The 27,446-nt window shown below is 36.3% G+C and overlaps 1 protein-coding gene across 1 annotated transcript; it reads left to right on the forward strand.

The window, feature by feature from the left end:
- The first annotated feature begins 5,441 nt into the window (after positions 1–5,441).
- On the forward strand, positions 5,442–20,240 carry LOC121429845. Its single transcript, XM_041627089.1, has 5 exons — positions 5,442–5,742; positions 11,032–11,154; positions 12,578–12,713; positions 18,517–18,609; positions 19,547–20,240. Exons 1-5 carry the CDS (start codon positions 5,446–5,448, stop codon positions 19,771–19,773), a joined length of 876 nt encoding a protein of 291 aa, XP_041483023.1. The 5' UTR covers positions 5,442–5,445; the 3' UTR covers positions 19,774–20,240.
- The last annotated feature ends 7,206 nt before the right edge of the window (positions 20,241–27,446 follow it).

The raw sequence follows: 27,446 nt of genomic DNA on the forward strand, positions 1-27,446 counted from the left end.
GGACAAACTTTTTGACAAGTTGAGATACGACTGTCTGAGAACACAAAATAAATGCACAATGGGCATACATTGTAGAAAGAATAAGAAAGGTGAATAAAAAATGAACCAAACATTTATGATTACATCCTGGTCAGTATGCAAATGAGGGGATGATATCACCTCACTATTTCTTTAGTATTTTATTATTATGAAATACATTGAAGGCAGAAGCCAAAAATTTTAGAGGGGGCCACCACACAATTTTTTGACAAGAAAAAAAATTATCGAAAACAAATTACAGGGGAGCAGCAGGAAAAAAATGACAAGCCCCCCCCCCCATAAAAAAGACACGCCCCCCCCCCCGCTTCCCCCCGCCGCCTATGATGAAATATGTAATATTTTAATTTTCTTCTCATTGCCAGTGTGAAGCAAAGGTTTATATCTCTCTGAAAATAAGTGTATAGCATTGTTTTAACATTTTGTGGTTCAGTCAAGTTGGCCCTTTAAATCTATAACTAAAGCAATAAAAACGAAAGAAATAGTGAGTGGGAACATCATCGAATTGATTATCACTGAATTATGCATGGAATTAGAATATTTAGAATATAACTTTCTTATTTGACATCCGATTTCGATGAAATTTTCAGTGTTAGGCCTGTTTCATTTTTTCTCTATTGATTCAAATCGACATTTTTTCTTGGGTGCATCGACTTGACATTTACATGGTAAGTTTGCACAATATTATGCAACTTTCCGAGCTCTTTGCATCGACAGTGACGACAGCCTAACTTGGCGAGGTTGGGTAAATGAGGAAATTTTCAAAATTCACTGGAAAATGATATTCATGAGTAAAACACTTTACAGCTTGTGAACGATGCTTGCGGCAGCATTCATTTTTTGTCAATTTTCAAAATGTCTGGGCCGGGGAGGCAACCTTCTGAGCAACGCTCCTGAATCGGGGGGGGGGGGGGGGGGAGGGCAAATCCCCTCATGCACCTTATCCTAAATCTCTCAATATATGCAATATCGGTCGCTATAAGGCATTAGAACTGAATGACCCTTTTAATGAGGCCCATTAAATATTGGTAGAATTCACGTCAAAACGTGAAAAGTGTATGCCCCTGAAAAGATTGCACATTGTCTTACAGTTATGCATGTGTCCAATTGAAAAAATACTAATTACTATTGATCAGGCGCTGATCCATGAGGTGCCGAGGGGGCCTTCGCCTATCCCTTTTTCCAAGAAAGAGGGAGGGAGTGGGGGAAAGGAAGAAGAGAAAAAAGAGAGAGGAAAAGAGGAGAGAAGAAAAGGAAGAGAGTGGGAGTGGGGGAAAGTAGAAGACAAAAAAGGAGGAAAAGGGGGAAGGAAGAAAAAAAGACAGAGGGAGAGAGGGAAAGAAGAGAAGGAAAAAAGAGAGGAATAAGGGAAAAAGAAAAGGAGGAAAGTGAGAAAAGAGAAGAAAAAAGAGAGAGGAAAAGGGGGAAGGGAAAGAAGAAAAAAAGAAAAGAAAATGGGGAAACAAGAGGAAAAATTGAGAGGAAGAGGGTGAAAGGAAGAGAAGGAACAAGGAGAGGAATGTATGTATGTAAAAAAAATCTGCTCGCGCTTCGCGCTTGCAGTAATTTTATTATTATCATTTTTTTGGGGGGATTACACACTGTATTCTTTAGTAACAGACGATTTAAATGTCATTAAACATTAAATTTTGTTGGCTCGCTCTTTGGACTTGCGTCATTTATTTAGTAAAGATACCCCTCCTTTCCATTGTAAGAAAAAGTGCATACTTATAATGTGCCATTTTGGGTGCCAAAATCCACCCCCCCCAAAAAAAAAATGTTAATCAGTCCTGTCAAAAGTGCTTAGAACGACCGCTTTTTAATCATTTAATCAGATGCCAATTGTCTTCATGGTTACAAAAAGTAGGCCTACTCAGAGAACGTAAACTTTTCTCTTCGCGCTCGCATCAGTTGTTTAGTAAGATACATACTAATATTCTGTCCATGGTTAGAAATTGCAAAAAAAATCCAGTTTAAAAGTCGAAAAATGAAAATTTTGCACTAGCATAATTACTGAGATATCTATTCTGTTCATAGTTACAAAAAGTGCTAAAGGTTTCGGGTCTAAAAGTTAGAAAATAAAAATTATTCAGCCAGCGGTTCGCGCTCGCATAAATTGTTGAGTTACATATCTACCTTTTTAATGATTTCAAGAAGTACACTTCCAGTTTTCTACACGGAAAATGAACATTTCAAGCTGGCGCTTCGCGCTCACATCAATTGTTTAGTAAGATACCTATACTGTTCATAGTTACATAATGTGCTAAATTTGCCAGTTTAAAAGTCGGACATTCTAAACATTTTATTCGAGTGCAAAGCGCGAGCTGATTTTTTTTGGGTTATTCCAACCCAAATCTTATAAGATTCTAAAACACTTTTTTGTGACCATGAACGCGATGGGTATCTATTAGATCGCGAAGCGCGAGGTGCCGTGGCCGAGTGGTCTAAAGGCCACCGCACATCTTTCTTTCTTTCTTTCTTCCTTCCTTCCTTCCTTCCTTTCTTTATTTCTTTCTTTCTTTCTTTTTTCTTTCATTCTTTCTTTCTTTCTTAAAATTTTTGTATTTTCCATTGTAACTGCCACTTTTTGACTGTCTTACATGGGTTTTGATATTTCTTGTTTCAGCTGTTCAGTTTACTGTTGTCTTTTTTTCATTTTCCTTTCTTTCTTTCTTTCTTTCTCTCTCATTCTCTCTCTCTTTCTTTCTTTCTTCTTTCTTTCGTTCGTTCCTTCGTTCCTTCCTTCCCTCCTTCCTTTCTTTCTTTCTTTTTTCTTTCTTTCTTTCTTTCTTCCTTTCTTTCTCTTTCTCTTTCTTTTTTTCTATCTTTTTTCTTTCTTTCTTTCTTCTTTCTTAAAATTTTTGTATTTTCCATTGTTACTGCCAATTTTTGACTGTCTTACATGGGTCTTGATATTTCCTTTCTTTCTTTCTTTTTTCTTTCTTTCTTTCTTCCTTTCTTTCTCTCTCTCTTTCTTTTTTTCTATCTTTTTTCTTTCTTTCTTTCTTTCTTTCTTCTTTCTTAAAATTTTTGTATTTTCCATTGTTACTGCCAATTTTTGACTGTCTTACATGGGTCTTGATATTTCTTGTTTCAGCTGTTCAGTTTATTGTTGTCTTTTTTCATTTTCCTTTCTTTCTTTCTTTCTTTCTTTCTTTCTTTCTTTCTTTCTTTCTTTCTTTCTTTCTTTCTTTCTTTCTTTCTTTCTTTCTTTCTTTCTTTCTTTCTTTCTTTCTTTCTTTCTTTCTTTCTTTCTTTCTTTCTTTCTTTCTTTCTTTCTTTCTTTCTTTCTTTCTTTCTTTCTTTCTTACTGTCTTCCTTTCTTTCTTTCTTTCTTTCTTCCTTCCTTCCTTCCTTTCTTTCTTTCTTTCTTTCTTTCTTTCTTTCTTTCTATCTTTCTTCCTTCCTTTCTTTCTTTCTTTCTTTTTTTCATTCTTTCATTTTTTCTCTATCTCTTTTTTTTGGGGGGACTTTCCCCTCCTGAAATCTAGCCGGGATCCACTTTTTGACTGTCTTACATGGGTTTTGATATTTCTTGTTTCAGCTGTTCAGTTTACTGTTGTCTTTTTTTCATTTTCCTTTCTTTCTTTCTCTCTCTCTCATTCTCTCTCTCTCTCTCTCTTTCTTTCTTTCTTCTTTCTTTCGTTCGTTCCTTCCTTCCCTCCTTCCTTCCTTTCTTTTTTCTTTCTTCCTTTCTTTCTTTCTATCTTTCTTTCTTCCTTCCTTCCTTCCTTTCTTTCTTTCTTTCTTTCTTCCTTCCTTCCTTCCTTTCTTTCTTTCTTTCTTTCTTTCTTTCTTTCTTTCTTCCTTCCTTCCTTCCTTCCTTCCTTTCTTTCTTTCTTTCTTTCTTTCTTTCTTTCTTTCTTTCTTTCTTTCTTCCTTCCTTCCATTCTTTCTTTCTTTCCTTCTTTCTTTCTTTCTTTCTTTCTTCCTTCCTTCCTTTCTTTTTTTTATTCTTTCTTTCTTTCCTTCTATCTTTCTTTCTTTCTTTCTTCCTTCCTTCCTTTCTTTTTTTCTTTCATTCTTTCTTTCTCTATCTCTTTTTTTTTTTTTGGGGGGGGACTGTCCCCTCCTGAAATCTAGCCGGGATCCACTTTTTGACTGTCTTACATGGGTTTTGATATTTCTTGTTTCAGCTGTTCAGTTTACTGTTGTCTTTTTTTTTTCATTTTCCTTTCTTTCTTTCTTACTTTCTTCCTTACCTTCCTTCTTTCTTTCTATCTTTCTTTCTTTCTTACCTTCTTTCTTTCTTTCTTTTTTCCTTCCTTCCTTCCTTTCTTTCTTTCTATCTTTCTTCCTTCCTTCCTTCCTTTCTTTCTTTCTTCCTTACCTTCTTTCTTTCTTTCTTTCTTTCTTCCTTACCTTCTTTCTTTCTTTCTTTCTTCCTTCCTTCCTTCCTTTCTTTCTTTCTTTCGTTCTTTCTTTCTATCTTTCTTCCATTCTTTCTTTCTTTCTTTCTTTCTTTCTTCCTTTCTTCCTTCCTTCCTTTCTTTTTTTTTATTCTTTCTTTCTTTCCTTCTATCTTTCTTTCTTTCTTTCTTCCTTCCTTCCTTTCTTTTTTTCTTTCATTCTTTCTTTCTTTCTCTATCTCTTTTTTTTTTTTGGGTGGGGGACTGTCCCCTCCTGAAATCTAGCCGGGATCCACTTTTTGACTGTCTTACATGGGTTTTGATATTTCTTGTTTCAGCTGTTCAGTTTACTGTTGTCTTTTTTTTTCATTTTTCATTTTCCTTTCTTTCTTTCTTACTTTCTTCCTTACCTTCCTTCTTTCTTTCTATCTTTCTTTCTTTCTTTCTTTCTTTCTTCCTTCCTTCCTTCCTTCCTTCCTTTCTATCTTTCTTCCTTCCTTCCTTTCTTTCTTTCTTCCTTACTTTCTTTCTTTCTTTCTTTCTTTCTTCCTTCCTTCCTTCCTTTCTTTCTTTCTTTCTTTCTTTCTAAATTTCTTCCTTCACATTCTTTCTTTCTTTCTTTCCTTCTTTCTTTCTTTCTTTCTTACTTTCTTCCTTACCTTCCTTCTTTCTTTCTATCTTTCTTTCTTCCTTCCTTTCTTTCTTTCTTTCTTTCTTCCTTCCTTTCTTTCTTCCTTCCTTAATTCCTTCTTTCTTTCTTTCTTTCGTTTCTTCGTTCTTTTCTGTAGTTTCTTTCTTTTTTTTCTTTCTTTCTCTCTCATTCTCCCTCTCTCTCTTTTTTCTTTCTTTCTTTCTTTCTTTCTTTCTTTCTTTCTTCCTTCCTTCCTTTCTTTCTTTTTTTTCTTTCTTTCTTTCTCTATCTCTTTTTTTTTTTTGGGGGGGGGGGACTGTCCCCTCCTGAAATCTAGCCGGGATCGAGTCCCCCTGCCCCCCTCCCCCGCCGCCTATGGTATGGTTCGATTCGGGATGTCCGATCCCAGGTCACTGATAATTCCAGTTAATGTCAATGGGTTGTGGAATTCCATCGTTTGCTGGATGTGCATGCATGAACAAATCCATTCTTTATTTGAAACTTCAACACGTGTTAATGCAGAAGATATTCACTGGAGAAACGTTGGGAGAATTTTGGACCGGCTACCAGCTCATACATTTTCATCGACAAAGCACATTCGCTTGGGGGTATACCGACATGGCAACAGACAAAATAACGGAGGCTTATGATTTTGGATTAAAGCATGGAGCAAATGAACTGGCGCATTACTACGATGAATGGGCTACTGCTGGTAGCTATGATAAGGTACGTCTGCTGTGCACATTAAAAACACGGCCTGCTGCTCTGGGGAAGCGGGGTGCTGGGGTGGTTCAACACCTAGTTCTATATACACACCCCACTAAAATTGAAAATAAAAACAAGTAGAAGGTTCAGAATAACATATCTAGCCCTAATATAGAACATATAATGATGGGGGAGTGGAGATACGTACATACCAAATTATTGATATATTCCGTCAAATTTCGAGCAGCTAGGATCTAGTCCGGCGTTAGGCCCCCGGGCGTTAGGCATCGGTTTATTTTGTCAATAACGAGTCCGTGAGTCTAGACTAGTCGAACTATCGGCTGATTATCGTAGCGCTTCGCGCTAGCATTACGGGAAGAGGTCTGCAGATGAAAATATGTGAGTTCCAGTCTCAAATAATAGTAGGTAAGCAACAATAAAAAGTATATATATATTTTTTTGGGGGGAGGGGTGCATATGGAAGTCTTTCAGCAACTAACTCCCAAAACTTGTCGGCATTATCCTGATTTATAGTCACCACTCATTCACTGCCGTTCATTTCGTCAGCGGCGCGGTGACTAGCTTCTTTCATCTCCCATTGACTTTGTACACAACAAGCGCACACACTGCACACACTGCACACACACACGAGAAGAGAGGTGACTTAATTATTTCAGGAATAGGCCGGCTTTTCAATTTTTTCTTCCAAACCAGCACCCATATTGAAAACAGTTCCAAGGGCACTGATTAAAAGTGATTATACTCACCCCGATCCACCCTACCTAATATAAGAGTAAGGACAGAAGTCTTACTAATATATGCCTATGTGTTTTATAATGTAAATGGCTAGCTTGAAGACATAGCGACAATTCCACGTACGATTGTCGTTTACAAATTCACATTCTTTTTGCACACGTACAAGTAGAGTATGCTCGGAGCTAGGAGTGGTGAACAAGATTTTTTCGAGAAAAGAAACCTGTAGATCCGTAATTTCATTTTTAAGCAACAATATTTAATATGTCTGCTCTGAGCAGTGGCGGACCGTGACCCGATGAGACAGTAATTGGAGTGGCACTGTATTCTTTGTGACAAAGCTGTGCCCCTCCAATGCGTTGTCTCCTACGGGTCACGGTCCGCCACTGGCTCTGACCGTTTCTTTGCTGGTATAACTTTCTCATTTCGGTTATTAAGTAGGACTATGTTGTTTGACATCTAAATTTATACCTCATCCATACCCATTTTTTAATGTAATTTACTTTATTACGTAATGTCTATATCAGCGATTAAACACTGTTCTATTTCAAAACGACCAGGCAATATTTACACAGAGACAACGCACCTTGTGAAATTCATGATATAGACAATGGACCTACTACAACCATCAGGGTGGAAATCTCTCCCAAAAGGTAGGGGGGGGGGGTGACAAGGGGCTTGAAAATTTGACAAGCATAACAAAAATAAGTTAATCATCCCAAAAGTCAGGTCATCTGGTCCTAAAAACATGTTTCGTTTCGATTTTGAATGATGTATTTCTTACCATGATATAAGACCAAAAATAGTAGGGGGACATTTGATATCGTGTCCCCCTATTTTGAGTAGGGGGACACGTCCCCCTGTCCCCGCTTCTGGGGTTTCCGCCCATGACAACCATGCATGTGCAGACGGAGGGAGGATAAATCAGTCTGGCTTTTTACCATGATTGCCATTATGTGTTACTCGATGAGACTAGCAAATAGTGTTTCATCCATGATATATTTTGCCTGTATTCTATCGCTTTCCAAATAAAGATCACGCCTTTGATTTTTTTTTTCATTTGGACTGTTTTCGTAGTACATGTATTGGTTGCATTGTTATCCTCAAAAGTATGATTCAATTTATTCAGTGATGCAGATAGAAGTGATCTACCGTGTGAAACCAGCGCGTAATACGGCACGCGCTGGTCTCATACAGTCTGAGTGAATACCTCAATGTTCAAGGCTCGAAGATACACTGACTGGTGGATTCATATTAAAACATGTTCAGGAAGTTTGCCACATGTACGGTCGGAGCATGGAGCGATTACTAGCTCTATGGTCGGAGCCTCGGAGGTAGAAACATGTACTGGGGTTTTGTTATTTGTGTGTCAAAATGTACAAAACAAGCTGTAATTGTTGAAAATGGAAATAAACGAAATGACTATGAAAATGATACACATGGGGAGATCCAGGATTTTCCAAAAGCGAAGGGGGGGGGGACACATTTTCCCCAAGAAAAAATTGACAAAAAGGTTTTTACTAAAAATGTCATTCACTCTCAAGGGGGAGGGGCACATTAACATAAAAATGTTGACTATGACTATCAGCGCCACTGCCATGATAAATCATCCCAGTGTGAGCTAGATCGACCCTTTAAAGGGGAAGTTCACCCTGAAGAAAACTTTGTTGTAAAAATAGCAGAAAAAATAGTAAAAAATATTGGTGAAGGTTTGAGGAAAATCTGTTAAAGAGTAAGAAAGTTATTAGAGTTCAAAATTTGGGATTTGTGACGTCATAAACGAGCAGCTGCCCCATGTGTTATGTAATATAAAATGTATGAATTTCAAATTTTGTATGGTTCCTGATGACTTAATTTTGTTTTCTTTTCATGATCGGGTGTGAAATGATTTGTCTATTGATATACAAAAGTTACAGTGAAAACCATTTTCAATTTTCTGAGAAAATGACATTTCATTGATTTTTTACCATTCGCTATGTAGGAATGCTGCTCGCATATGACGTCACAAATCAAATAATTGAAATTCTAATAACTTTTTAATTGTTTGATGAATTTTTCTCAAACCTTCGGCAATATTTTTTATTATTTTTTCTGCTATTTTTACAATAAACTTTTTGTCAGGGTGAACTTCCCCTTTAACCACTTCCAATCTGTAACCGCCCTATCTGAATACACAATAAACACTTCAAGTCTTTCAATCATTATTGCAGTGGCGTACAAATGGGGAGGGATGCTTTTGCGCTTGCCTCCAAAGTTTTCATGACCAAGAAAAAAGATAGAAAAAAATGAAACAGAGAAGGGTGAAGTATGATATTGTTTTCTCAACATATGTCAAAATCTATCACGAAATTTGACGTTTTAAATAACAATTTCTCCTACAGTCTACTGCAGACATTTTCTTTGCTGTTATGTTGAACGCAAAGCGATACGTCTGATGAGGCAAAGACTACGACAAACCACAATTCCTAGTCTTTGCCACATCAGACCTATCGCTTGCTTTCAGCATAACAGCAAAGACAATAACTGCGCAGCCCCCGCCTGCGCGTTTCCGTTTTACACCCTGGCGAAGGCATTTTCCGGAAAAGTAGCCAAAAAGCGACCAGTGAAGAGTCTACGTCTACGTTTGTTTACATTATCAGCTGGGCGCGCGATCCAAAGTCCGCACCGAAGTTATCCGCAGAATTGCAAATGCAGCTGAGCTTATACTTTCCAAGTTCAATACGAATCCTTGATCATTTGCCTTGCCGATTTGCTGATGTCTGTCTTTCTCTCTATCTGTCTATATATCTATCTCTCAAATTCTATCTCTATCTATCTATGTAACTGCAGTATCTATCTATCTATCTATCTATCTATCTAATAATCTTCTCTGTCTCTCTCATTCTTTATCTAACATCTATCTATCTCAAATTCTCTATCTCTCTCTATCTATCCATCCATCTGTCTGTCTTTCTCTATTTCTCTCTCTCTACCTACCTATGTAACTACAGTATCTATCTGTTAATTTGTCGCTCTTCTCTCTCATTCTTGATCTATCTGACATCTATCTCTCAAATTCTCCAGCTCTCTCTCTATCCATCTGTCTGTCTTTCTTCTATCTATTTATCTATCTATCTATGAAACTACAGTATCGGTTAATTTGTGTATCTTCTCTGTTTCTCTCATTCTTTATCTATCTAACATCTATTTATCTCTCAAATTCTCTATCTCTCTCCCTCCCTCTATCTATCCATCTGTCTGTCTTTTTCTCTATTTCTCCTTTTCCGTCCATATATCTATAACATATCTCCATCTCTCAAGTTCTCTCCCCCATCCATCTATCTATCTATCTATCTTCTATCTATTTTTGTATACATTATCTATCTATCTGTTAATTTGTTGATAATCTTCCCTGTCTCATTCTTTATCTATTTAACATCTATCTATCTCTCAAATTCTCTCTATCTCTCCCTATCTATCTATCTATCCATCTGTCTGTCTTTCTCTATTTCTCTCTATCTATTTATCTATCTATTTTTATAACTTCAGTATCTATCTGTTAATTTGTTAATAATCTTCTCTGTCTCTCTCACTTTTAAATCTATTTAACATCTATCTCTCAAATTCTCTATCTATCTCTCTATCCATCCGAGTCTATCTATCCATCTGTCTGTCTTTCTCTTTTTCTCTCTATCTATATATCTATCTATCTATGTATCTATCTATCTGTCAATTTGTCTATCTTCTCTCATCTCTCTCCTTCTCTAGCATCTGTCTGTCTTTTTTCTCTCTTTCTCTTTGTCCGTCCATATTTCTATCTATAACATCCCTCTCCCCCCCTCTCCCTCATCTCTCTGTCTATCCCTCTCTCTCTATTTATCTATCTATCCATCCATCTCTCCCTCTTTCTCTCTCTTTCTATCTATCTATCCACCTCTCTCTCCCTCTCTCTCTCTCTCTATTTCTATCTATCTATCTATCTATCTGTCTTTCTTGTCTCTATATTTATCAGTCTTCTATATCTATCTTTCGGCAGCTTCTAAGTGTATCAATCCATCAAACTTCAATTTGCCTTTCCATTATAAGTATCTGTTTATTTTGATTTTGTCTGTCATTCTATTCATTTAGTTAATAATTTATTTTTAGAAAAAAAAACTATCATAAACAACGCGACTGCAAAAGCATGTTCGGATTTCACTCCTGACTGCCACATGAAGTGCCGAGGAACTCTGTGCTCTGATCAGTAACTGTGCAAATTGCATGCGGTGGTGGACTCGCCTGTGTCGCACGCTGCATGCAACCAGCGACGTGTGTAGACTCTTCACTAGTCGCTTTTTGGCTACTTTTCCGGAAAATGCCTTCGCCAGGGTGTAAAACGGAAACGCGCCCCCCGCCTAGATTATGGGCTAAATTTCTCCCGGCGATACGCCACATCTGGACCTCTCAACATTTTTTACTCTTTATGCCACTGCATTATTGTAACACAAATATGATTAATTACACTAACATGTATTTATTGTACAGTGGATGGATGCTTTATGTAATACATTTTTGCAATGTTGGTAATTTTTTCTTCAGATACTGAAAAATGGTGGCTACCAGGGACCTACCGCTGTTGCCTCCATACTCAACAGACGTGTGGAGGATAAGACAAAGAAGATTCTAGATATCGGATCTGGAACTGGGATGGTCGGTGAAGAGGTAAGAAAAGTGTCTAGTTTTATTCTAATCAAATCAAACTTCCCGACTTTCTATTTCCTACATATTCAAGAGTGTCTGTCTAACATGATCCCCAAAGAGGACGATTTAATCGCTTCCCATATAGACTCGGTCTGATGTTGTTTGAAGGTTTGCATGATGGCATGTACAACTGCTGATGTGGTTTACGGTACACCACGTGGAGTGTTATAGAAACAGTGGATAGAAGAATAGAAGAAATGGATAGGCGAGAAAGTGGGGATTTGAGACTCAGTCTGCTGTGCAAACTCTTCCCTCGAGTTAAGGGGTCTACTAATGCAAAGCCTACAATGACTTCTGTATTGAAGACCCGCTCGCTCAGAAACAGCGAGGTTGACATTGGCTAGTCTTTGTGTGAAGACCCACTTGTTGATAAAAGTTTCAATCAGGGTCTGTGCCTGCAGACTATCACAGACTGGCTCCATGGAGTTTTATTATGTATATCATCGCAGTTAGCTGTAACAGTAAAGTACTGCTATTAGCATTACTACGTATTATTATTATCATCATTATTATTATTATCATTATTATTATCATAATAATAATAATAATAATAAGTAGTAGTAGTAGTAGTACTAGTAGAAGTAGCAGTAGTAGTAGTAGAAGTAGTAGTAGTAGTGCATGGTAGTAGTAGTATAGTGATATAGTCATGATAGTAGTAGTATAGTAGTAGTAGTACTAGTAGTAGAAGTAGTACAGTAGAAGTAGTAGTAGTAGTAGTAGTAGTAGTAGTAATATTATTATTATTATTATTTTCAATCACCAGGCCATTTTTAGTTCAGATAACAATTTTTTTTATTTGATCATGCGCAGAATGGAACTCCGAACTTGCCTGTTCAGCTTGACAAACAACTGTTATCAATATTATCATTACTGTCATCATTATTATAATTATCATTATTATTTTCATTATCATTATGATTATTTTTATCTATTAACATTACCGTTATTATCATTAATATTTTTCATTATTTTCATTTTTATTTTTTAATCTTAATTCATTTTTTTTAAGTACAATCAATGTCAATCGGAATAATGAACAAGAATTAGAAGGTATAAACAAAGAGAACTAATGCGAACTAAAGTAACTTTGACTAATAACTATTTCAAACAGAACGGAGGGGCTTGCCAAAAAAAGCAAAGCTTGTATGGGAAGCAAGCCCCTGTAACTTAGTTTCAACACGTAGAGGCAACATTACAGACTTTAGTATAAAAGCGTGACGGAAGACAGTATAAAAGGTTTATTGCTGTTATTGTTCGTTTTATCGTCATTCTATCATTTTTATCAACTTAATCATACTATTCGATCTTCATCACCTCAATCATATATATTACGTTCAAGTATATTTTTTTTATTATAATACTTGGAATATACACATTTCTGTAGCTTGGCAAGGTGGGTTTCACCAATATATTCGCAGTGGACCCATCCCAGGAAAGCCTCAACGTGTGTAAATCCAAGGGCGTCTACGAGGACTTTGTTCACAGCTTCGTTGGACCTGCGCAAGTACCTTTTGAAGAAAGTAAGTAGGGCTATCATGTTATACTTAACCTTATTGACATTGGGGAGTTATCATTCCTACGACGTGCGACGCCTTCAAGAACATAGATAAAGTATTGCCAAATTCCCTTCATGACAATGAACAACCAAGGAGTATTTGTCGAAAATTTAGAAATCAAAACAGCAGTTTCGTCCTGGACAAAGGGCATAGATTATTTTCAATTTTTTGGCTGCTCCAAAAACTAGGAACGGAACTACTATTCCGGTTCGCAAATTTCCGACAAAGACGCGGTGCAAAAATACTATATGTATTCATCGAAAATTATCAAACAATTTTTTTTAAATGCAAGGGGCATTGGGGTGGTGTCACATCTAAGTGGGTATAGGGGCAACCGAACCTCCAATGATTTTTTAAGTAGTGTAAAATAATCAGAGAAAAAAAAGTGAAAAGAAAGTTGAAGGGAGGATAAGTCAGAATAACGACGTATACTAACGACGACCCCTGCCTGGGTTGCATTAGTATGCAAGTACTGTATATATATATATATATATATATATATATATATATATATATATATATATATATATATATATATATATATATATACACACACACACACACACCAGTGTATGTTATATACACACAACACACACCCACGCACCCTAACCCGTGTAACGCATTTAAAGTCAGATATGAGTCAAATTTGCATCCCAATATGGCGAGAAACGTGAGAAAGCCAATCTGAGTGGCGTTAACATGTTACATGGTTTCGTCCAACTCACCAATAGATTAAAAAAATCAACGATGTGACTTCCAGCAGTGGCGAGTATCCGAATAAAAATAAAATCCGTCATTTCAATATCCGAAGTGCCTTCCTCATTAAAACATAGGTGAATAAATATGTACGGATCGAGCCAAAATACGTTCATAATGACCAAAGATTCATGTTGACTAAGAGAAAGCAGATATCCAGATCTATAAAATGACGTAAATGTACATAACAAATTTTCACCCCTAAATATAATGAAATACTGGAATGGTTGAATTGTTAAAATTTGTGCTCAATTTCGAGCTGGAAAGTCACCACTTCCCCCCGGCCAAAAGACGCAGATGATAATAATTGATGACACCAGGTGCTGGAAATTTGACACCTCTTTAACCAAGGAGTTATAATACATGGAGAACCATCAAACACTTTCCCTTTAACTTTGATGCCGCAATGCTAAAACATTGTACACATGTGTTCATTTTTTTCGCAGCCTCTGGTCGGAGAATATAAGCAGACACCTTATCCACTTTTACAGGGGACAGCAAAAATAAAAGTTGCAATATTTCTTGAAATATTTAAAATTACTCGACTAGCCGCAGTTCTGACACACATCATCAAAAATTAATGTATTCCGAAAACTATTCATAATAGTGTGGCATTTTGTGTTATTTTGTAAAATAATGATTCTAAACATGTCAAACTATGCGATTTTATTACATTTCAAAACTCTTATCATTCAATGTTTCGCCCAATTTCGTTACACAATAAGCCTTTGATTATATTCATCAGTTTCTTCAATATCTATGTTTAATGCTCATAGGGTAATGGAAATATCCCAGTTATCTATTTTCGACACAAATCACTTTTCAGTTTTCGCATGAAACTGGCGGTATCAAAGGCTACACTGCTCCTTTTTATTTTGTACGTCTGAAGAAACTGGATTTTTATATTTGCATAATTTATGGTTGTCTCTCCATTCTATTTACCTCTATGCTTTAACGATCTTGACTTTAAAATTTCCACTGTTTTTTCCGCGCTTTGTTCGAAGCGTGTGGAGACCAGCCACCATTGGTGTAGCCAGTCCGTAGTTCCTTTCTGCGCATGCTCAAAAGATAGTACGCATGATCAGAGGAAGGTCATTTGTACTAAAGTGACATGGTTGTTTAAAATCTAACGAGATAAGCATCAACTTTGACGTCTTGATTATTCATAATATTCTTTTGAATTGTGGTTTTCATTTAAATTCACAAAAACAACAATGCGTCCACGAACGACTGGTATTTCACAGTTTGCCAAGTACATTGTGCAACATGATGTGATATGCATTCAAGGTAGGATGCAACAAATACCTTCATAAAGTGTTAATTTGTGTGCTATTCCAGTCATCCGGTCTATTCAATTTCTTCATCCTGCTATGTAAGGCAAGCTTAAATAATATCTTGCTTTGAAATCTACCTATCATAATGAAAAAAATGAAAGGTCATTTGACCAAAATTGTCCATGAAATAACTACGAACTGGTGTATAGTTTTAGTGATATCCATATCATAATCATGATAATACTGCCCCGGGGGGGGGGGGGGCACTTCCATTCACGAGTGGATACCATGCGCGACCATGGGGTCTCGAAAAGCACCCTAAACACGTAATTTCAATATTCTGAAAATGCACCCCTTAACAAGTATTGGCATGTGAAACCCTACCCTTAACAAGTATTGGAAACAAAACGATACTCCTGGCAAATATTCCCTGAAAGGAACCCTAAACCTTCTACACCTCGCGCAAATAGGACTCTAAACACGTAGTGTTGGGGCAAAAAAGGACATCCTTTATAAAACATTTTAATTTTGTTTTATCATACCCGCAAATTCGACCCTAAACACGTAATTTTACTAGCGAAATAGATACCCTTTTTTCATTATTTTTGTGTTTTTGACACCCTTTTCACGTTACGTACGTAACGTGCCCTATCGTGAAAAGGACATCCTTTTTACGTGTTTTTTTGGTCGCGCATGGTATCCACTCGTCAATGTAAGTGGCCCCCGGGAATACTGCATTGAATGGGGAAAATCCGTTCGGCAATCCTAATTGCTTTACATTTTTGTCATATTGGTTGAAGCACTAGATGATACTTCGATCTGACGTCACAATGGATTTTCTGTAGGACCTATTCATCAGTCTGTTTACGAACATGCTATAGTTCTGTAGGGTCATGCAAGTCACATTTTCACTTACCTTATCAATATAATGTTTGATTAGCTAGAAAATAATTTTGTTACGTCTTTCATATTTAATATGATATCATTGTCGTGCGATATTATTGACACACATTGTTGACTGGTTTATCTGCAATTATAGTTATAGATTGAATCAAATTTTTGCTATCAAAGTCACCTTGTAAGATATGACTTCAAACATTGGCAATGACACTGTTGCTAGTGTGAATTTTAGATTGATAAAACGCTGGTAAAAAAAGAATGCTAGTTTAAATAGAAGAAAAAAATATTAACAGAATGTGTTATTTGATGACAGCAGCATTCCACTCTAGATTATAATCATGCGTTCTAAAATGATTTGCCCAATATCATGAATATTGTTGTAAAGAGAGAACCTGTGCTTTTTTCTTTTTTAACAAAACAACATCAAATTATGTGCAAAATTTTAGAACTGCTGTGAAAAAACTACGTAGGAAACTGAACTTTTTCATCTAAAGTTTACCTGAAACAAGAACATATGATATATGCCTACATACAAGTGACAATTCGTTCATTAATGATTTTGGCTCGTTTTTTTTATAGATAGAACATTTTAATGATTAAAGAGTGAAAATAAACTTTTGAACCCCAAATTAGCTCTAATCTACGAGAGTCAAAAGTGATTAAAGCGCCTCCTTTTCCTTAATACATGTATTTTCAATAGAAAATTATTCAAATGTACAATATAAAACTATATAGGAATTCAACGGAATTAAATGTTTGAAAGGAACATTCAAAGAACGAGGTGATTTGCAAAGAAGTTCAAAAGTTTGATTGCTCGAAATTCGAGAAAATCTATTGTACAATAACATGTTAACCCGACGATTATACATGATAGACCGGGAGAGCGTTTCATCAACATTTTCATCCGACAAGTTGTCGGATCTGACATCTTCCCTCGAATTTGATTGGCTGAGAGGCTTTGTTCCCATGGTAACTGTCGGATGAAACGTCCGACAAGTCCGTTGTATATTCCGCAGTAGGACAGGAGACAGCCTCACTGCAGTGGTGTAACGAGGAGAGAAAATAAACACTGTAAAAACTGTGGTGTTAAAACTGACACCAATTGGTATCAATAGAGGACCACACCCTGAGGTGTTAAAATAACACCCTAGAGATTGAACACAACACCAAAGAGTGTGAATGTGACAACCAGAGGTGTTGTAATAACACCTAGAGGAGTAAAACTAGCACCAACAATTTAACAACGGTGTAAAATAACTGGTGTGGTCCTCTATGTACACCGGTTTGCACCACAGTTTTTGCTGTGAATGATAAACGGATTGAAAAAAGGAAGAACGTAGAGTAAAAATAAAAGACATCAATGCCGTTATGGCAAAAATGCATCAGACTTTAATATTCCCTGCAGCTACACTGGCGAAACCAGGAGTCTGTTGCAGAAAGAGTTTCGTTTAAACGCAAGTCAAAAAATCAATCGCAAGTCCAAAATGCGTGCTGTTGATTGGTTGAAAATCAAGTTGCGCATGATTTTAGAGTTGCGTTTGATTGCAACTTTCTGCAACGGGCCCCAGATCGACAAAATCAATTACACTGTTGCCAATTGCAGTTCATAGGTCGGTTTTGGGTCGGTTTGATTGGAGTAACTGATCCCCTAATATATACTGACTTAGAGTCCTTATGATAGAATTGTACTCGCGCCATGATAACTGATAGGTCATGGGTAAAATTGAAAAGGTTCAATGGCAGATAATACGATGCCTTTATAAGGCCACCGCACACCTTACGACTGTTCGCGATCCGATTTTGGAACAAATCGCATTTTTCTCATTTTCTGAAAATGTGAATGGAACATATCATTTTATTTGAGGTTATAATTCATTGAAAGAATACTAATATAACCATTTGAAAGATCGCAAGCCTTTATTTTGAAGTAAAGGCCAAATTAGTCATTACGACTAGTAGATTTGCTTTTATTCTAAGAAGGATGATAGCATAGTCACAGATTTGAACATAAGTATTCGTACGATGATTTAGAACATAACATTACACAGTAAGATATTCCAAGTCTTAATATTAATTAGCATTAAATTCTACTGTGTTTTATTCCCGGGGGGCCACTTCCATTCACGAGTGGATACCATGCGCGACCATGGGGTCTCGAAAAGCACCCTAAACACGTAATTTCCATATTCTGAAAATGCACCCCTTAACAAGTATTGGCGTGTGAAACCCTACCCTTAACAAGTATTGGAAACAAAACGATACTCTTGGCAAATATTCCCTGAAATGAACCCCTAAACAAGCACAGGAATGTTTTATTGTTACGGGTCCTTTGGTTGTCGGCTTTACCTTATTTGGTTTAGTACGACCCCACCTTCTACACCTCGCGCAAATCGGACTCTAAACACGTAGTGTTGGGGCAAAAAGGACATCCTTATAAAACATTTTAATTTTGTTTTATCATCCACGCTAATTCGACCCTAAACACGTAATTTTACTAGCGAAATAGATACCCTTTTTTCATTATTTTTGTGTTTTTGACACCCTTTCACGTTACGTACGTAACGTGCCCTATCGTGAAAAGGACATCCTTTTTACGTGTTTTTTGGGTCGCGCATGGTATCCACTCGTCAATGTAAGTGGCCCCCCCGGGGTTTTATTCCAAAATTGAATCGCAGACTAATCGTAAGGTGTGTGGTGGCCTTTAAATGTTTGCGGAAACTTGAACAAAATAGACGGTGAATCCCCTTTGCCCATTGCTAACGAGAAGATTTTGTTACGTGTCTTTATTTCAACCGTTAGTGAATGTGTTCTATTATCATTTATTTGTGTTTATGAAGATTCCTTTGATGGAGCCGGATCAAGCGGCACCTTTCTTCCTGGTCATTGCGATGGGACGTCATTGAAAGAAGTGGTTAGACTCGTTAAACCAGGTAAGATTCACACACACTCACAACACACACGCACACCCGAACACACCCACACCTTCACCAACGTTCCCGTACACCTTCACCCATTTTTTTTTTGTTTAAACAAGTGCACACCTAGTTACCAATAATGCATATAGCATTTCCATTTATTTGAAAGCAGGATAAAAGAGCGTTGTTAATTAAATGCCTTGCTCACGGGCATAAGTGCCGCGGCCGGCGATCGATCCCCGGACTTTCCATGTACAGCCAGGCGTCTTAGACCACTCGGCCACGGCACCTGCTATATACACACCCAAACACACACCCTCATCCATGAACCATACACACAGACACCCTCACACACACACACGCACCCACACGACCAGTGTAAGAAGGAAAGCTGAACAACAGTTGGGTGATTCCGACTGTTGGTCAAGAAGTGAACGAACATGATAGTCAGAATGTGGCCCAGCGTTGGCCAAAGAAGTGTTGGTAAATGCGAATCACCTATAACGCTCCTTTGATAAAGAAAATTTCCCAATATCAATTTGAACCAACATAAGTTGAACAATTGATGTTGGTTAGACAACCACCATCAACATCATCACCATCATCATTATCACCATCATCATCATCTGATATCGCCATAACCATTATTCTCATTGTCCTCCAGACCTCCACGTTGTCAGCATTACCTCTCTATTCCGTAAATATTACCAAGAAATGTACCGTTACCACCGTTATTCACCATCACTATACCACCACTAAAATTACTCTCATCATCACCACTACCATCAGCAGCAGCTGCAGCACCGCCATCATCATCATCTTTGTCATCATCACTTTCATCATCATCATCATCTTCACCAACATATACATGATAATCATTGCCGGGGATCATCGCCAGCACTTTCTCATTTTATTTCTTTTTTCATCTTTACTTCCACCCTACCCCCTTCAGGTGGCGTCATTGTAATCGCAACGAGGAAGACATTTTATACCGAGAAGCCAGGCGAATGGAACTGGAGCGGTACCGATGGCCCATCCCAGGAGAAGCAGATCGACTTCAATTATCGCGCCATCTCAGATGAGCTGGTGTCTTCCCGGCAGTGTTCTTTGGTCTTGGAGGATATTCCAGGTTATTCGCAAGGGGTGATGGGATTGGCGATGATATATACGGTGCTTTGATATCACACACGTCCCCCGGCCCCCTTTGCCCGGGGGGGGGGGGGGTATGAAAGCGTCCTTGGCCATGTTGAGTACGTTTGACACCACTGAGCGTTATGAATTATATAACTTTCTGAACATGCATCGAAGAAATTCTTTATTTACACGCAGTTGATGTATTATGTTTAGTTTCTTATAATATAAGATGTGAAATTTATATTTTATATACGGGTTCACATACGTGTATTTATATTTACAGTGGCTTTATAAGATTCCCGATTCTTAAATCTGTCATGAATAGCTTACTGGACGTTCTGGCGATCGACTTTGTCCATCATCCCCCCTATGTGTGTCTCACACTTTAATGCTTAAGTTCATACTTCATGGCTCATGCATGTATTATATAAGATCCTTTATTTCATGCCATAGATGTATGATTAGTTCAAGTTAATTCATTCAAACCATATGAAAAAATTCCAATAAATGTAGCAACGCATACAACAAATGAGTATTATTTATACATTCATGAAAAAATAATCAACACGTGGTAAGAGGCACACAAAAAGGATTAAAATCTTGTCAGGCAGGTGCCCCTTTACAAGTATTAAATTAAACATAAATAATTCAATTGAAATAGACGTAATCTTTATACATTCACAGATCAATCACTGAATCACCCACACCCAACAAACATCCATGACCCTTTTACACTTAAACAATTGAGAGGGGAGGAGTATGTTTAGAAAATGGAAAGGGAATCAATAAGAATAACTTCTAATTGATTGTCTTTTGAGTAAAAATTTAAATGAACAAGAACGAATTATTGTACTTAAATTGTTATAGTTCCTGCATGTTTAAAAGAATTATGAATTTTAATAATAGAGGACAGTGGAAGATAAAAATGAGAGGCTAAACGAATATAATACTGGTGGTAGTCATTAATATGTTAAAAAATCATGTTTACAGGTGCCATTACCTGTTAATAGTTTCTTAAAGCTTTTAAACTTTTTTTAGATTACAAAGCAAAAAGAAAATGCTCTGTCAGTTAGTCCGAAAATATCCTAAATAATGATTTATGCTAATGTATGCATAATATCAAAGGTAAATGGTGTAATTACTAGAATACAACCCCAAATGGCATTTTCTGATCAAATTTTCATTCTAAAAAAAATAGTTACCACTATATATTCCTGTTTTTTTTTATTTTATTTATTACCTCTTAAAAAATATTTTGTTAAAGTTTGGATATCGGCGGTGACATAGCATAAATATCAATACATTAATCAATATTAATTAGCGGGGAAAAAATAATTATATCTATCGCCTATTTTTTGTAAAAAAAGTTATTTTGTATCAACAACAAATATGGCGAGCTTTAATTCGAGAAATATAGTTCATCTCCAGGCTTGTTTTTGTATTGTTTATATACAAAGTTTTTTTTGAAAAAATTGTTGTCGTGTGCTTATATTTTTATAAGTTAGACAATCATAAACATTCATAATAAACATGACGTTTATAAATTACGAATATCTTCACCATTCCCGTAGGTTGGTATACATGGTATATGATCATGTTCAGTTAATCATCGTTATCTTAATAATGTATTCCTTCAAAAAGTCTTAGCCTCATAATACATTTCTTTATGACTGTACCAATGTATAAATTCCCCTTTGATGATATTAGCGATAGTGAATTTAAAGGGGAATCCAACCCAAATAAAAACTTGTTTTTATAAGGAAAAGAAAAATCAGACAAGTTGATAGGTGAAAGTTTGAACAATATTGGACAAACAAAAAGAAAGATATGAATTTTTAAAAGTTGTAAATATTGGTAATCACTATACCCATGGAGATTTCAAATTGGCCGCATATGGGATGTCATAGTGATGTAAGGCAAGGACTACTCTTCCATGTAGTCCAATACATATTATGGCTAAAATGTCATTTTTCCCAAAAGTTTTATTTCAAATTGTATTTTTCTTTCATGAGGACACAATATACTACATGGATTATATCTAGATTACTGCCCCAGGGGAATGGGTACTTAGGAGAAAACCACAAATCCCTAATAATAAAGTACATGGCCTATGGGAAAGTTGTCCTTGCCCCTTGTCATAATTTACTTACCCAGTTGCCAATTTGAAATCTACATAGTATTAGTGATCTCAATTTTAAAGCAGCTATAACTTTCTTATTGCTTGTCCAATTTCTTTCAAACTTTCACCATTCTGTTTAATTTATTTTTCTCCTTCCCAACACAACATTTTATGGCCAAGGCTGGATTCCCCTTTAAGTGACTATTTGGTGATTTCGAGACTTTTACGGATTTGTCTCAAACTGTAAGGGATTGGAATAACCTTGTAGTCCATGATGATGGTGATGATGATGATGATGTTGGTGTTGATGATGATGGTGGTGATGATGGTGAAGAACACGAAGAACACCAATGTCTCGAATGTATACAGAGATCCTCGAACGTTTATCACAGACTTTACTCAATCGATGAATGAGTGCTTTCAGGAGTTGCTTAAGGTAAAAAAAGATATTTACGTGATGGGCGATTTCAATATATTGCTTCAAGTGCTAAACATGATAATGACTTTCTCAATATAATCTATAATGATTAATTGCAACCTCTGATAGATAAGCCAACACGCATGAAAAATTCTACTCTTTCTCTGATTGATAATTTATTAACGAATGTTCATTCTAGCAATACTACCTCGGGTTTTTTCTACACGGATTTAACTGATCATCTGCCAATCTTTCAAATTGCCTTTTTAACCTGGGTATGAGAGCTTTGTTGAACAAAACCATAACCCATGCCATCTATTGACCAGTTGGGCTAATCTTTAACTAGTCTAATTTTCATTTCGTGTAATTGTTAAATGGTCAAATGATCGTTTGGTCTGATTCACACTTGGTCTCATGTCCATTTAGTCTAATATGAAATTAGTAATTTTGATTTATTTAATATAAAATTAACAAATATGTTAAAGATAAAGTAATACACCATGCATCCAATGATACTTGCCAGGATCCGGAGGGGTATAGAGCCGGGGTAGGACTGGAACCGGGCGTCCATGAAGGACTACCGATAACGAGATATTCGTTCATCGAATGATGATATTAGGCCTATATCGATTATGATTTATCTATGATGCTGGAGGTGCCGTGGCCGAGTGGTCTAAGGCGCCTGGCTATACATGTGAAATCCGGGGTTCGATCCCCGGCCGCGGCACCTATGCCCGTGAGCAATGCATTTAATCTACAATGTTATGTTATCCTGCTTTCAAATATAAATGGAAATGCTATATGCATTATTGGTAACTAGGTGTGAACTTGTTTTAAAAAAAAATGCTGGAAACCATATCATACTCATAATCGTTACACCCCCGCATGCAAATTTACATATTCTAAGTATTGAAGCGTATAAAGGTGGAATGGCGGGGTTTCATCAGAATAACATTATTGTGAAGAAAGGAACGAAAATATAACGTTATTGATTGTGTGGCTACGTATCTGTTAAACATTTTTATGCATCTTTTATAATCATTGTGATGCACCATTACGAAAGATACTTGAACTTGGCGGAATATAAGTAAAGGGTGATTCCATACGTGTCGTACGGGACATTTAGAGAACATTTGACAGTTTTTTACAAGAAAAAACTAAAAATATTCCAGAACCTATAGGTGATCATCAAGTACTACCAGAGTGTTAGAAAAACCAAGACTTAACGTGACTTGAATTCACATCCTGTATAATACAGATTTAAAATAGTAATGTGTCGTACGGACGCAGAAAAAGTGGCTTAGAAACCTCAAGTTCGTACTCAAAAGTCTGTGAGTTGGGCAGATAAATTTCATAGAAACTGAACTCAAATTGACCCTCAATTACCCAAGAACAAACACATTTATAAAAGAAAGCAAAATAAACATTCATGAATAAATAAAGCAAATTATAATTTTCGAGAACATTGTGGCGTACGGGACATCCAAAATGTGTCGTACGGGACATCTCTAAATTGAAGCCAAACTTTCTTACTTTATGTCACTTTGACTTCTTCAATCACATTATTTGGCTGATGATAATGATAATCCTATCAAACTAAGACATTCATTAGGTTAGAAACCGCTATTAGCTGAATATTTCTGTCAATATATCATAAACAAAATAATGTGTCGTACGGGACAATTGTGTGTCGTACAGGACACTTCTGTGTCGTACGGGACACTTGTGTGTCGTACGGGACACTTGTGTGTTGTACAGGCACTTGCGTGTTGTACTGGGCAGCCTGAATAAAAAAATGAACTTTTTATCAATCAGAAGGAGCATTGCCCCTAAATTCTTCCTTTTTTTATGAAAAATCTTTGAATAAGTAGTCATTCAGGACAATATAATTAAGTAACCTCAATATATACAATTGGGAGCAATATGTTATAATTTTTTCATGATGGGAAATGTACAAGTGTTCACAGCATTTTTACGAGCTGAAAAACTTGAGGTTTTGTGTGAAGTTATATTTTAGGGAATTAATTGATGATTTACAAACACTATTTAAACAATGAATGAATGAAACTTTGTGTAAATTATGGGGCTAAAATGTTCTAATTTTTATATAAAATGTATATCTACATGATATATGTCACAACTGTCATTTTTTTTTGCTTTTTTGTCACATTTTTTCTAAAGAAATGCGGTTCTACTTTTTCAAACCCATCTGCATTTCATGAAACCATATGGTTTGTCTTATTTTCCAGATTTTTTTTACAACTTGAAAAAAGTAAGGAGTTTCAATACTGTATATAAAAAAATAGTGATCATCAAGGGAAGTCCAAATTAGATGATCATGATGATTGATATGTATTTTTTTTTTACATCTTTTAATAATTCCACATTAGCATGCAAGAGGAAGTCATCTTCCAGGCTAGGTTGAAACAATTATAAAAGTTTTCTTTTCATGCTCAATAAAAAGAAATTAACCTGCTCTGATCAGTGAAAATCACCAGTTTAGCTGAAGGAATTCACAAAAGAATAAGCCTACATGAAATCAATTAAAATGTTTAGAATCACCTATTTCATGTTCTATGGAGATAAACAAAGTACTTTTTCAGTTCACTTTATGTTAAATCAATTTAAATATGCCTACTATTTATGGTTTCTGAATCCAAATCCTGCAATTAAATGCATTATTATATTGTGTGTCGTACGGGACATTTCCCGTACGACGGGGCAACGGGGGCGCGATCCCTAGAATTATGAATGCTTTCACCAACAAACTATTTTGAAAGAAAGTGCAGTTTTGTATGTGGCAGCAATTTTTTTTTTCGATGTCGTATGTTTTCACCCTTTTCTATCTTTTCGTTTCTCTTCCCTCTATTTTTCCATTTTCTTTCTCCTCCATTTACCTCTTTCCTTTTTTCCTCTTCCTCTTATCTCCCCTCTCCTTTCTTTTCCCCTTCCTTTCCTCTCCCCTCTCTCTTTCGTTTTCTCATTTTCCCTTTCTCCCTTCTTTTTGTTCTTTCCTTCCTGTTTTCTCTCTCCATTGCCCTTTTTTCTTTCTATCTTTTCCCACTTCCTTTTCTTTCCCTCTCCTTTCTTTTCCTTTTTCTTTTCTCTATCCTTTTCTCTCTTCTCCATCCAATTCCTTTTTTTTGTCTCTCTCTTTTCCCTTCCTTTCCTTCTTTTTTCCATCTCCAAGTGGAAATTAGCCGAAAGGGACATTAGACCAACTGCACAATAGACCAAACGAATAAAAGACCAAGTGAGGATTAGACAAACTGGTATTAGAATAACTAGTATGACACTAACCTATAATTAGACGAACTAGTATTGGATCAATCATCAAGTGACAATAAAATATATCAGACGAAATGGCAATTAGACCAAATGAAACTTAACCAAGTGACGATTAGACCAACCGTCATTAAACCCTATAACAGGGGTGGAAATTCGCATTTGAGAAGAGCTTCTCGATTGCGTCTAATCTTCGAATGTCTAATCTTATTGATGAATGGAAAAGTCTAACCTAAAAGTCAGATCTGCTTATTTTGATATATACCTTGTTCACATTTGCTCTATGGCGGCCGTACGGCGAGTCGAAAACAGCCGTTTTAACATTTCTTGTCCAACTATATATAGGTGGTTTGAATTAAAATTAATACAACGGCTGTTTTCGACTCGCCGTACTAGTTCAGGATAGGCCCCACAGAAAATTGACCAAACCTTGTTTTTATATATTATATTATTGTTGGTTTCTTGTCAATTCGAGGGTGCTGATTACGAATCTGCATGATGCCACTCGTGTAACCTTGAGCATTTTCCGCAAATTGGCAAAATCCATTATGACTGCCAAAATATGCAAATTACCCATTAAAATCATAAAATTGTCCACACATTGGCTATGAAATGTATGAAAATATGTGGCAGGAGTGAAATTCTCTCTGAAAAAAAACTTGACATAACATTTATTTTCATGATATTCAAAATGGCCGCCATTCATGTAGGCCTAGTCTGATATGCAGACTCTGAATGACTCGCGAGGTTGGAACTCAGCGCACGAAGCGCGCTGCTGCTGGTTTGAGAATTAAACCAGCCTGAAATGGCGAGCGTAGCAGTAGACCTAGTCTGCTATGCAGACTCCTTGAATCAGCTGTGCTACACACACTGCAGATGTGGGTCTACAGTTGTAGACTAATGTAGGCCCTTGTATACTCTATTATGTACAATATGAATAGGGAAAACTAATTTTCACAAAAATGAGCACTAAACTGCAAAAAATCGCGATCTATGAACGAAGTAATATATATATGCAAATCATCATTACTAACGAGATATTTCATTTATTATGTCATATATGGGAACATTGCTATATTTTGATATCTAAAATAGCTGCCACTGGCCAAAAAAGTATTATGTACAATGGAAATGGCCAGGGCCAAAACAAAAATGAGAAGAGTGAGCACTAAAATACATAAGATAAACTAATTAAGATAAACGAATGGAATACTGACTAAAAACATAACTGTTAATATGACAGTTTTTTTAAATGCTGTACTTTGAAATTCAAAATGGCCGCCATATGCCCTATATCTATCATGTATAATTCGAATGGAGAAACTAATTTTGACATGAGTAAGAAACATAAAAATGCATGTAATTGTGATCTACGAGCAAAACATTGCTTGAAAACATGTATTATAGCAAGACAAATCATTTCTTTTGTCATACATGAGATAAACGCTGTATTATGAAATTCAAAATGGCTCCTATAGGCACTAACAGTATTATCTACAATGTGAATGGGGACATATAGTTTTGTAAGAATTTGGATTTGTTTGACTATTTTGTTTATATATTGTATTTTTATAAATTATAGCATTTCCTCTGCCATATAGGTGATAAATACTGTATTTTGACATTCAAATAACCTCTACAAACCCTCGCTAAATCATGTAACATGCGAACATGGAAACTAATTTTCACATGAGTGAGAATTATAAAATGCATATGACTGTGATGTACGAGTAAAAATATTGTCTTAGACATGATTTCTAACTAAATACATCACATATTGGTCGTGAAGGTAATCAATGATGTACTTTGAAATCCAAAATGGCTGCCATAGGTCCTAAAGGTATTGTGTACATTGTAACACGGGACATATACTTTTGACAGAATTTCGTTTTGCTT

This window comes from Lytechinus variegatus, chromosome 16, assembly GCF_018143015.1.
Source record: "Lytechinus variegatus isolate NC3 chromosome 16, Lvar_3.0, whole genome shotgun sequence".
In the NCBI taxonomy this organism is placed as follows: Eukaryota; Metazoa; Echinodermata; class Echinoidea; order Temnopleuroida; family Toxopneustidae; genus Lytechinus; species Lytechinus variegatus.